At 46.7% G+C, this 13313-nt stretch overlaps 2 protein-coding genes across 2 annotated transcripts; both read left to right on the top strand.

The window, feature by feature from the left end:
• Positions 1-294: 294 nt before the first annotated feature.
• LOC119322675 (bifunctional nitrilase/nitrile hydratase NIT4-like) lies at positions 295-6998 on the top strand. The gene is made up of 5 exons (XM_037596162.1): positions 295-570; positions 4760-4939; positions 5614-5907; positions 6149-6430; positions 6648-6998. The coding sequence occupies exons 1-5, from the start codon at positions 432-434 to the stop codon at positions 6776-6778; spliced, it is 1026 nt and encodes a 341-aa protein (XP_037452059.1). The 5' UTR covers positions 295-431; the 3' UTR covers positions 6779-6998.
• A 781-nt stretch (positions 6999-7779) lies between these two features.
• Positions 7780-11707, top strand: LOC119322478 (bifunctional nitrilase/nitrile hydratase NIT4-like). The gene is made up of 5 exons (XM_037595966.1): positions 7780-8112; positions 9171-9362; positions 10406-10699; positions 10892-11173; positions 11294-11707. The coding sequence occupies exons 1-5, from the start codon at positions 7968-7970 to the stop codon at positions 11461-11463; spliced, it is 1083 nt and encodes a 360-aa protein (XP_037451863.1). The 5' UTR covers positions 7780-7967; the 3' UTR covers positions 11464-11707.
• Positions 11708-13313: the final 1606 nt, after the last annotated feature.

Here is a 13313-nt window from a genome sequence, read left to right as displayed (position 1 = left end):
GGGGCCACGGGACAGCGACAGAGTCGGCCGCTGATAAATCCCTCGCTAGCTGCGATTCACCAGGAGGCTGGATTTGGTGGGAGCTTAGTAACTCTAGGGATATGACTCGTCAATAGTCAACTCGTCATCCTCCTCCTCTCCAATTTCTTCCTCGTTGGCCGGCCCTGCCTTTAAAAGTCGCCAGTCGCCACGAATGGGCTGGTGCTCCCCATCCACTCCCCGGCAGCTGCTATCCACCGTCGCACTCTTTGCCTTCGGCGCGGGGCTCCTCGCCTACGGCGCTCACCTCTCCCACGTCCACATCGAGCCCCAGCGCGCACGCACGCTCGCCCGCGATCAGTTCGTCCGCGACTACCTACGCAGGAAGCACGACAAGTAGCCCGCACCCCCTCCTAGTCCGCTCGATTTCTCGCCCTTCCTGTTCGGCGGCGATGGCTTTGTCCCCCGCCAGCGTCGGGCCGGTGATTGCGGAGGTGGAGATGAACGCCGGCGCCGATCAGGGTGCCACCACCGTGCGGGCCACTGTCGTGCAGGCCTGCAGCGTGTTCTACGACACCCCTGCAACGCTCGGTGCGTGCTCCGACCCTCTTGTTTCCTCTTGTTGCCAGTAGCTCGTATGGTGTTCGATCATTTGTCTCGCTCGTGTATCTGTTTGGATCGGGTGCTGAGCGCTAGGTGTTTGCTTGCTTGTCTCACCAGCACGAACTTGCCTTGTTGTAATCGATCAGACTGATGCCTCGAATCGCAAGGATGGTGCACCGATCTGTAATACTCCCTCTGTTCCTAAATTATAAGTCTTTCTAGAGATTCCAATATGAACTACATACGGATCCGTATGCAGTTCATATTGGAATCCGTATGTAGTTCATATTGGAATCTCTAAAAAGACCTATATATTTAGGAACGGAGGGAGTATTATTCTCCCTTCTTATTGTGGTCTTGGATGTATACAAAGGAAGTGCCTTGCTTCCTCAACGTCAGTGGACTAGATGAAAACGGAATTGATAGCTTCTCTTTAATAGTACAAACAACAACAAAACAACAACAACAAAGCCTTTAGTCCCAAACAAGTTGGGGTAGGGTAGAGGTGAAACCCATAAGATCTCGCAACCAACTCATGGCTCTGGCACATGGATAGCAAGCTTCCACGCACCCTTGTCCATAGCTAGCTCTTTGTCGATACTCCAATCCTTCAGGTCTCTCTTAACGGACTCCTCCCATGTCAAAATCGGTCGACCCCGCCCTCTCTTGACATTCTCCGCACGCTTTAGCCGTCCGCTATGCACTGGAGCTTCTGGAGGCCTGCGCTGAATATGCCCAAACCATCTCAAACGATGTTGGACAAGCTTCTCCTCAATTGGTGCTACCCCAACTCTATCTCGTATATCATCATTCCGGACTCGATCCTTCCTCGTGTGGCCACACATCCATCTCAACATACGCATCTCCGCCACACCTAACTGTTGAACATGTCGCCTTTTAGTCGGCCAACACTCCGCGCCATACAACATTGCGGGTCGAACCGCCGTCCTGTAGAACTTGCCTTTTAGCTTTTGTGGCACTCTCTTGTCACAGAGAATGCCAAAAGCTTGGCGCCACTTCATCCATCCGGCTTTGATTCGATGGTTCACATCTTCATCAATACCCCATCCTCCTGCAACATTGACCCCAAATACCGAAAGGTGTCCTTCCGAGGTACCACCTGGCCATCAAGGCTAACCTCCTCCTCCTCACAGCTAGTAGTACTGAAACCGCACATCATGTACTCGGTTTTAGTTCTACTAAGCCTAAACCCTTTCGATTCCAAGGTTTGTCTCCATAACTCTAACTTCCTATTTACCCCCGTCCGACTATCGTCAATTAGCACCACATCATCCGCAAAGAGCATACACCATGGCATATCTCCTTGTATACCCCTTGTGACCTCATCCATCACCAATGCAAAAAGATAAGGGCTCAAAGCTGACCCCTGATGCAGTCCTATCTTAATCGGGAAGTCATCGGTGTCGACATCACTTGTTCGAACACTTGTCACAACATTATTGTACATGTCCTTGATGAGGGTAATGTACTTTGCTGGGACTTTGTGTTTCTCCAAGGCCCACCACATGACATTCCGCGGTATCTTATCATAGGCCTTCTCCAAGTCAATGAACACCATATGCAAGTCCTTCTTATGCTCCCTATATCTCTCCATAAGTTGTCGTACCAAGAAAATGGCTTCCATGGTCGACCTCCCAGGCATGAAACCAAACTGATTTTTGGTCACGCTTGTCATTCTTCTTAAGCGGTGCTCAATGACTCTCTCCCATAGCTTCATTGTATGGCTCATCAGCTTAATTCCACGGTAATTAGTACAACTCTGAACATCCCCCTTGTTCTTGAAGATTGGTACTAATATACTCCGTCTCCATTCTTCTGGCATCTTGTTTGCCCGAAAAATGAGGTTGAAAAGCTTGGTTAGACATACTATCGCTACGTCCCCGAGACCTTTCCACACCTCAATGGGGATACAATCAGGGCCCATCGCCTTGCCTCCTTTCATCCTTTTTAAAGCCTCCTTCACCTCAGACTCCTGGATGCGCCGCACAAAACGCATGCTGGTCTCATCAAAGGAGTCATTCAGTTCAATGGTAGAACTCTCATTCTCCCCATTGAACAGCTTGTCGAAGTACTCCCGCCATCTATGCTTAATCTCTTCGTCCTTCACCAAGAGTTGGCCTGCTCCGTCCTTGATGCATTTGACTTGGCCAATATCCCTCGTCTTCCTCTCCCGGATCTTAGCCATCTTATAGATGTCCCTTTCACCTTCCTTCGTGCCTAACCGTTGGTAGAGGTCCTCATATGCCCGACCCCTTGCTTCACCAACAGCTCGCTTTGCGGCCTTCTTCGCCATCTTGTACTTCTCTATGTTGACTGCACTCCTATCCAGGTATAGGCGTCTGAAGCAATCTTTCTTCTCTTTAAGCGCCTTCTGGACATCATCATTCCACCACCAGGTATCCTTATCTTCGCTTCTCCTTCCCGTGGACACTCCAAACTCCTCCGAGGCCACCTTACGAATGCAAGTCGCCATCTTCATCCACACATTGTCCGCATCCCCTCCTTCCTCCCAAGGGCCCTCCTTAAATACCCTCTCCTTGAACACCTGAGCTACCTCCCCCTTGAGCTTCCACCACTTCGTTCTAGCGACCTTGGCACGCTTATCCCGCTGGACACGAATCCGAAAGCGGAAGTCAGCAACCACCAGCTTATGCTGGGGTACAACACTCTCCCCAGGTATCACCTTACAGTCTAGGCACGCACGCCTATCTTCTCTTCTCGAGAGGATGAAATCAATCTGGCTAGAGTGTTGGCCACTACTAAAAGTCACCAGATGTGATTCTCTCTTTCTACAGAGGGTGTTAGCTACAATCATGTTGTAGGCTAGAGCAAAGCTTAAGACGTCTTCTCCTTCTTGATTCCTGATGCCATAGCCAAAGCCCCCATGCGCCCCTTCAAAACCTGTGTTAGATGTACCCACGTGGCCATTGAGGTCTCCTCCTATGAAGAGCTTCTCACCAATCGGTACACTCCTAACCATGTCTTCCAAGCCTTCCCAGAACTCCCTCTTGGTGTTCTCATTGTGGCCTACTTGCGGGGCATATGCGCTGATAACATTGAGAACCAAGTCCTCAGCTACCAGCTTGACCAAGATAATCCGGTCCCCACGTCTCCTGACGTCTACCACTCCATACTTGAGGCTCTTGTTGATCAAGATGCCTACGCCATTTCTGTTTGCAGCCGTCCCCGTGTACCACAGCTTGAAGCCGGTATCCTCCACCTCCTTCGCCTTCTGTCCTCTCCATTTGGTTTCTTGGACGCAAAGGATATCAACACCTCTCCTCACTGCTGCATCAACTAGCTCCCGAAGCTTCCCTGTCAGAGACCCTACGTTCCAGCTACCTAAGCGAATCCTCCTAGGCTCGGCTAGCTTCCTTACCCTTCGCACTCGTCGAGTCAAATGCGAAGACCCTTGCTCATTTTCCACTACATCCGGGCGCCGATGTAGCGCGCCACTAAGGATGCGACGACCCGATTCTCTTTAATAGTAGTTGGTGTAATTTTCTTAGTGGCAATTTACTAAGTCCCAGTCTTTCTTGCGTGGAAAACAAGTTGTTTGTGTGCTGGTGTGGTATAAAGTATAAACTATCCACTTTGGATACCAAGGGGACAGATGTTCATGCCAGTTTTTTTCTTCTCAATTATACATGTGTGGAAGCAATTATTGCTCTACACTTTGTGATTAGGCGGAAGGAGCATTGGATAGAAGTTAGTACCAAAGTTGTTTGTTTTGCCATACAGCTGTGATGTCAATCTTTAAGAAAGCGAACACTAACTTGCAGTCTCCTACTGAGAGATTCCCTTTGGGTCGATAAAATTCGATTATCTATTTGTTTTCTTGCATCTTTTTCCCTTTTATTTCTATGTTATTCCCTATTAAGCAAGATCTATTGGAGAGTTGAGGCCTCATATCATTTTTCTTAGTCTTTTAATTAACAAAGTCATTAATGACTTAACTGCAATAAACGCTGTGCCACCAAATCGAGGGAAGAATAAAATAAATAAATAAATACAGTATTATGCCAAAAGAGTTCAAGGATTTGAAATAGGAAATGCATGTTGGTAGGATATCTTGTACTCCATTTATTTACATGAATTCCTTACAGGACTGGACAATGTTTTGTTGCTGCTAATTTTGTAAATGCATTGTCGACAGATAAAGCAGAGAAATTGATAGCGGAGGCTGCTGGATATGGTTCACAGTTGGTTCTTTTTCCAGAAGTCTTTGTTGGTGGCTACCCTCATGGGTCTACCTTTGGACTGACTATTGGCAGTCGATCTGCCAAAGGAAAAGAAGACTTTCGGAAGTATCATGCGGCTGCCATAGATGTGCCTGGTATTCCAAGATACTGTCAATATATATACTCACTGTACATTGTTTTTCACAATAGTCACCGTGCTTCATCATTTTGCTTGATGCTTATCATTTCCTAGTGTGCATTTTGCTTTTGAGAAATAGAAATACACCTAGAATTAAACTATTTTGTTCGGCTTTGGAACTGTAGATTCAATCCATATGTTGAGCTACAAATTTTGAAGCACACAGTTATTTTTTGATGTGTTACAGTTACATTGACAATATATTTGAACAGTTTAGTGCTAGAAATGAAGTATAAACCACAAAATAATGTAAGACTATGTATCGCTTCTTTTTCCTACATTGTTGAAAAATGGAAAAGCAATCATGGAAAAACCCCTCAAACTTGCTGTTCAGACCACAAGCTGATAAGTTACAACTGGTATTACTGAGCTGAAGTGTGCATGATATTTGGTTCCCTTTTCCGTGCTTTACAGCATTTCAAGAAGTAGAGCTCTTCTTCCAAAAAAAAGTAGAGCTCCATAATTGACAAAACCTTTGCTTTTGACCTTGTTACCTGTATTTGTTAACTTTCTTTGTTATGTGCCTGGTCGATGGTGTAATTCATTATTCACGTACATTTGATTTTTGAATCCAAATCATCACAACAGAGCATAGTGAAAAAGTAATGTGAGCATGCACGACAAATGCAGGCCCAGAGGTTAGCCGCTTAGCTGCATTGGCCGGAAAATACAAGGTCTTCTTGGTGATTGGGGTTGTTGAAAGGGCAGGCTACACACTGTACAATACAGTGCTCTCCTTTGATTCTCTGGGAAAGTACCTAGGAAAACACCGCAAGCTCATGCCTACCGCACTGGAACGAGTATTCTGGGGGTTTGGAGATGGATCTACGATACCTGTTTATGATACTCCACTTGGAAAGATAGGTGCCGTCATCTGCTGGGAGAACAGAATGCCACTTATCAGGACAGCGATGTATGCCAAAGGTATTCCGAGTTCTTGCGACGTAATATGTTTCCCAACCTCAACACTTCCTCCGTTTCAAGATTATTGAATTTTATTGGCAGAAACTGAGATCCCACATAAGAGTTACTAGATTGGCTCAACGCATTACCGTACAAAAGAATGGCAGCATGAAATCTAAAACTAGAGATAAATGCTGACAACGAACCATGACATGTAGTTGAGTTTATATTTTCCCTGACGTGCACTCCTATGCTTATCCAGGTGTTCAAATATATTGTGCTCCCACCGCGGATGCGCTGCCAAGTTGGCAGGCTTCCATGACACACATTGCGCTTGAAGGGGGATGCTTTGTTCTGACAGCAAACCAGTTCTGCCGCAGAAAAGACTTTCCTCCCCCGCCTGAGTATACCTTTGGTGGCCATGAGGAGGAGCCATCCCCAGAAACCGCTGTTTGTCCTGGAGGGAGCGCCATCATCTCGCCATCTGGGACAGTGTTGGCAGGTCCCAACTATGAAGGCGAGGCCCTCCTCACAGCTGACCTGGGTAAGAAGAAACCGATGACTCCCAAGTCTATGCTAAACGCATATCACTTTGGGTACTTATACGCAGTACGACACGGTGTATGGATTTACCTATTCATATGTTTTCAGTAATCTACAGTTATCAGTATTGCAAGCTGTTACCTACATAAATCCGTATTGTGACCGAGACATCACAAGCGTATAAATTCTTACTAGAAACTTGGTGATATGTTTTGCAGACCTTGGAGAAATTGTTCGAGCCAAGTTTGATTTCGACGTCGTGGGACACTACGCACGGCCTGAGGTGCTGAGCTTGACCGTGAAGACCGAACCGAAACACGCCGTGTCTTTCACTTCTACCGTCGGATAGATTCGAGGCCGCAAAGAGGGACGATATTTTGAAGACCTGATGTCCAGTAATCTTCCATAGTCGTGTATAATAAAGTTGTCATCCAACGCCTGTCCGTCGGCATTACAACAATAATTGTGCCTTCATATATTTTTTGTAAAGATTCGGAGAAGATGCTTGTTAGCATAAACAATTAAGGCATGCACATGCCCTGTTTTACAGATCTTGCCATTGGTCATTCTGTACTGGTTTGCTCTCGCTCTCACTCGTAGTCACCGGCCGCCATATATACAATTGCTATCAACTTAACATCTTCTTAGCATACAGGGATGTGGATGCCTACCAAACATCACCTTCCCATTGTACTATGTTTTTTTCAATTTTTTCTTTGATTCAATCACTAGTATGTACTTCATCAAAGAAAGGAAAAACATCACTGGTCTATACTACTGTATATTTCATTTTCCTTCACAGCATTTTCCCTTTGTGTCTACTGCAGAGAATATATACAGGAAGGAACGATGAAAGATGGAGGCAACTCGATAAGCATCGCGGCGGCCATGTTTCGTGTACTGTTTTTGGCAATGTAAAGTCTCATGGCTGTCTTAGGGGTTAATTTTGCCCGAACAAATGCCAGATTTATTTAGGCGCAATTATAGTAGTTTTATCCAATGAATGAAGCGGCCTGTGGGGACGGATGATTCGTCTGGCGATCGCTAGCGAACAAACGGGTGATAGCTGGCCGCCTATATATAACGAAAACAGATAGACATTATTAACAAATACTCCTCCATAAAAAAAAATATAAGAGCGTTGGTTACGGAGAGAGTACGAATCAAAGTCAGAAACAGCGAGACAGACAGCTGTTGAGAAAAAGAGAGGACACGGCTGGACAATGTTCGGAAAATAAGTAAAGATGTGGACACGGCAAGAGAGGCCTAGAAGCATCAAGCATGCGCTGTGGAATTCAGCTCCCTCCGCTTTGTCGTCGTACTAAACAACCATCCACTGTTACACTCACACCAGCGTGGAGCCGTGCATTGATTGGCGCTCTCTTTGTCCAGTAGCAGTTGACTGACCATCCCCGGCCCGCTTTCCCCTCCAGCGCCCACCTCTGCTTCCAACCTCCACATCAACCTTCCAGTTCGTCCGTAAGCCTCAGCGCCGGAAGTACCGCGATCGAGCGAGCGAGTTTCCCGGGGCCACACTGATGGCTCTGGTTCCCTCGGGCTCAGGCAGCGCGCCGGTGATCGCCGAGGTGGAGATGAACGGCGGCGCCGACCAGAGCGCCACCACCGTGCGAGCCACCGTCGTGCAGGCCTCCACCGTCTTCTACGACACCCCCGCCACTCTCGGTAACCACCCGCGCGCCGTTTCCCCTGCCTTGTTAAATGAACCACTTAATTTTTTCGCTAGCCGCCCTGTTGCTGGTCGATTGCCTCTGGAAGAATTACCAGCGTGTTGGATTAGTTATACTACTACTTGCCATCAGCTGAGATGAGATCATGGAGAGGGCGTCTAAACTTTTTCTCGGTGCAGTTCATTTCAGAATCCGCGGGTGCTGTGATGACTTGGTGTTCTCTGTCAATGGGAACCACCTGTTTGTTATATACTCCCTCCGGCCCATAATATAAGAACGTGTAGTGCCAAAAACGTTCTTATATTATGGGATGGAGGGAGTACAAATCTTCTTATTTGCATCTTAGGGCGTGTATAGTGGTAGAAAAAGTTGCCATCTCGCTGCAAAACATAGCAAATTAGTAATGCAATGGTGGAGAGTGGAGACGGCTGTTAATGATCATGTCTCTTGCATCCATTGATTTTGATGCATAAGCCTTGTCTTAGCCTTCCTCCTGCAAAGGGAAGGCAAGCTTGTTCGTGCTTCCTTGCTTTTCTGCGTACGAAAACTAGACTTGTATATTCATTCTGGTTGATTCACACAACTGAAAGTATTGTCGCCTGCAGGCAGCCAAGGGTCATCACTCATCACTCAAATTAATAGCTTCTTTACAGACTTCATTATGATTTGTTATTGACCACGTATTTATACTTTTTGATGTCAAATAAAGCTAGCTAGCGTTATGGGAAGTTCAAAGGGAAGCGAGGATGTTGCTTTCTTTTTTGCGAAACCTAAACCTAACAGAGATTGACTGTACCAAGCCAAATAAAACGATGAAACCGCTGCACTTCCTAGTTTTCATTCTAGTATGCCACATCATGGTCACATGCCACCTCTGCAATTGCCTGGCACGGGGACATAATTCATAGTTTGTTCTTTCTGGATACATGTGCTTGGCCTCCGTAAAGATCGACCGGCGCCGGCGCGTCAGTACTAACATTTTGGAGGACCAGATGGTTATTTATCAGCATAGGTTATGTGTATCTTTTGGTAATATCGTTATTTCCACCGCAGATAAAGCAGAGAGATTAATAGCAGAGGCTGCTGGATATGGTTCACAGTTGGTGGTGTTCCCGGAAGCTTTTGTTGGTGGTTATCCTCGTGGATCCACCTTTGGATTTGGGATCAGTATTAGTATCACTAATCCAAAAGACAAGGGAAAGGGTGAATTCCAGAAGTATTATGCAGCCGCCATAGACGTGCCTGGTACGTGAGACCGTAATGGAGTATGCCTGCTCTCTCTTTTCAACTATTATATTCTTATTGTCGACTATTGTTAACTTCTAAGGCGTTATCTTCCTAACATATTTTTCCTTGGACTGCTCCTGTTTTTAGTCTCTTTTTTGTGTCTGACATATGTGTAATTTGGAGAAGAGCTGACATCTGCTTTTTTCATCTTTAGCATGAAGCATATCTGCATATCAATAATTGCTTTAAAACTGAGTCATGCCTATTTAGTACTCCCTCCGTCCCAAAATTCTTGTCTTAGATTTGTCTACATACCGATGTATCTATTCACATTTTAGTTTTAGATACATCCGTATCTAGATAAATCTAAGACAAGAATTTTGGGACGGAGGGAGTATTGGGCAGAGGAAGAACTGATTTTTGCAAATGCATATTCTTCATGGCACTCTTTGGTTGTGAAATGGAAAATCAAATATCTTTTCACATACTTCGCTGAACACTACAGAAATGTGGTTCCTAATAGACTGTCAAGGAGTTCGGAGAAGGAAGAAATTGTTGGATGAAATCCTGAAAGCTAGACATCGAGTTAGTTTGTTGAGAAAAAAAGTCTTAGTATTTGGTCGTTCGTTTGTCTTCCTGATGCAGTTTATGAATATAATTTCCCAAAAAGTATGGACAACCGTGTACCATAGATCATTGATAATTTGATACCTCATACCTGGTACTGCAGCTCCAGCTAAATTTTCTGGTCATCTTTTTCAATCTCAGCCATTGTCACCGAGCAACTCTGCATCTTACTCCCTCCGTTCGGAATTACTTGTCACAAAAATGGATAAAAATGGATGTATCTACAACTAAAATACATCTAGATACATTCATTTCTTGGACGAGTAATTCCGAACGGAGGGAATACATATTAACTGTTTTAATATTCCATTTATGCTCTGCTTTTTATTTTAGCTTAGCTAACAAGTTTTTCAGCTATTTCATACTCTCAAGTGTCAACATATGTTTGTTTCAACTAGCACCGTGTATCTTGTTACTGACAGAACAACCTGCAGGTCCAGAGGTCACACGCTTAGCTGCTATGGCTGGGAAATATAAGGTCTTTCTGGTAATGGGTGTGATTGAGAGAGAAGGTTACACACTATATTGTTCAGTGCTCTTCTTTGACCCTCTAGGTCGGTACCTGGGTAAGCACCGCAAGCTCATGCCGACGGCATTAGAACGGATAATATGGGGATTTGGAGATGGATCAACAATTCCTGTTTATGACACTCCACTTGGAAAGATTGGAGCCCTTATTTGCTGGGAAAATAAGATGCCACTCTTGAGGACAGCACTGTATGGTAAAGGTAAGGCTTTTCATGTATGCTACCAATAAAAAGTCTAGAGCCAGCATTCTTGGAAGTGCCATGGCCTCATGAGATGATAAGTTGATAACCTTGAAATACATCCCTGTGTACAAGCCAGATAGGTTAATGTAGTAGAAGATATGCACCGGCACTGCTTTGAGTTCTTCCAAACACATCTTGTGTTGTGTGCAGGTATTGAGATATACTGCGCTCCCACGGCCGATTCAAGGCCAGTGTGGCAAGCTTCCATGACACACATCGCCATGGAGGGGGGATGCTTTGTGCTGTCGGCGAACCAGTTCTGCCGCAGACAGGACTACCCTCCGCCGTCCGAGTACGCCTTTGCCGGTTTAGGAGAAGAGCCTTCCCCAGACACCGTCGTTTGCCCTGGAGGCAGCGTTATCATTTCGCCGTCAGGCGAAGTCCTGGCAGGTCCCAACTACGACGGAGAGGCGCTGATCACAGCCGACCTTGGTAAGACACTAACCAGATACTACATGCTCTCTGTGCAGCCACCATGACCATGTGCATACGTTTTTGTGCCTGGTTCGCAGTTCGTCTCGGAAGATTCTGATGAAATGCCCTTTTGTGCAGACATGGGAGAGATCGTCCGGGCCAAGTTTGATTTTGACGTGGTGGGCCACTACTCTCGGCCTGAGGTGCTGAGCTTGGTGGTGGATGACCAGCCGCACCGCCCGGTGTCCTTCACCTCTGCCGCTGAGAAGGCTCCGGCTGCCAAGAGCGACGACACCGCAAAGCCCTGACGACCTTCAGCTCAGTCGCAAGCAGTTGATTTCTATCGATGGTTCTCTTTTTTGTGTGAACTGCGAAAAGATTTCTGTCGATAGCTTAATAAAGCCGATGAAATGTAGGCTCGGGTCGCCCGCATGTCTGACCGACGCCCCTGTAACTTTGGCTGCTTGTAAAAAAAAATGCCTTCCGGAACAATCAGCCGAGGTCCGTTCATCGTGTGATGCATCTGATATCTATATGTGTCCAGTCTTGTTCTCCTCCTAGTAGCCTAGTACTGGCTACTGCTGTCACTGAGACAGATACAGTGTTAAAATGTGCGCCATAGAATTTAATAATATTGGGAGATGCTAGAAAAATGCTCACAACGCCCTCACAACAATCCAGTTGCAAGCCTGCAGCAATGTACGGGTGCTGTCCAATGTTTTCTCTCTACTCCGACTCCATCTAATACTCTGTATTTTCTCGCAAAGAACCCAGATCAATTATAAAACCTAAAACCTAAAAAGTGGGCGCTGGCTCGTTTGTCTTACAGAGCAAACGCACTCGCGCGCCGTCCGATTCTCATCTCGCGGCCGCGCGCTTCCCAGGTGAAAACCGCTTTTTATCGATGTGTGCGCCAGATGTCCCCTGGTTGTGGCGTTGCGATCGAGACCCGTTGGGTGCTTAGAGCGGTCGTGGGTCCTTGCAGTTCGTCTCTCCTCCCCACTTCCGTTTCCTCCCATTTCGAAACTGCTCCCGAGCGCAGGGAGCGCATCCCCTTTCCTTCCAATCCCCCAAATCCAGAGCAGCCGGCGGCGTGGCGACGATTCGGCGGCCGTCTTCCGCCAGAGTGAGGAAGGGATAGCGTGTGCGGCGTGGAGGGAGGGGTTAAGCGGGTAGCTGCGCGTCGGTGCGGCGACCGGGGCCATACGCCTACATCCGCAGCACACAGCAGTCGGAGGCGGAAGGCGCTGCAGCGCCGGAGACGCGGCCGAGGAGGGACGACGCGTGCGCCTTCGCCGTGTGGTTCACGCGGAGGAGCAGAATCGCCTTGCTGTTGGGCGGAGGGCAGAATCCCAGGTCAGTTCATCTCAATTCCATTTTTGTGTAGGCTTGTCAGATCTACTGAGTTTTGGGTGAAATCACTGAGTACCTTTGCCCTTGTAAGAGATTAGGAAGAGATTATGCATAGGTTAACTGATTTGGAACGGATCAAGCACTCGTTAGATTTGGTTTGGGTACTGATGAGATAGGATTCGGGGGGCATTCAAGGCTTGGTGATGCTCCGTAGGATGTCGTGGCATGTGGAGGGAGAGGGAGGGAGATGTTCTCGTGCATAGGTTGTTAATCTACTGACTTGCGCAACAACTGCTCATAGGATGCTCATATAGTTTCCTAGCACCTTTTTTTTCATGCAACAAATGTACCTATGCTGTAGGTTCCTGTTGTTGAAATGTGTGTGTATGAGGTTGTGTGCTGTGGTTCGACGCTCATGTTTGTTTTTACAGATATGTCAGTTTGCTTAAGTTTTGTGATTCGGTTGTCAGGCTTCTGCTGGAGTTTTATGAGTCAGTTGCCTGACATGCCTTCAACTATTGCCTAGTGTATTTGTGCAATGCCTGGCTTGCTCGAGTTTTGTTAGTCAGTTGCCTTGACATGCCCTCAACTGTTGCCTAGTGTATTTGTGCAATGCCTGGCTTGCTCAAGTTTTGTTAGTCAGTTGCCCTGACATGCCCTCAACTGTTGCCTAGTGTATTTGTGCAATGCCTGGCTTGCTCAAGTTTTGTTAGTCAGTTGCCCTGACATGCCCTCAACTGTTGCCTAGTGTATTTGTGCAATGCCTGGCTTGCTCAAGTTTTGTTAGTCAGTTACCCTAACATGC

This window comes from Triticum dicoccoides, chromosome 6B (assembly GCF_002162155.2).
Source record: "Triticum dicoccoides isolate Atlit2015 ecotype Zavitan chromosome 6B, WEW_v2.0, whole genome shotgun sequence".
NCBI lineage: Eukaryota > Viridiplantae > Streptophyta > Magnoliopsida > Poales > Poaceae > Triticum > Triticum dicoccoides.
Note: the sequence above shows the minus strand (reverse complement) of the source record. Positions and strands in the feature narration are given on the sequence as shown.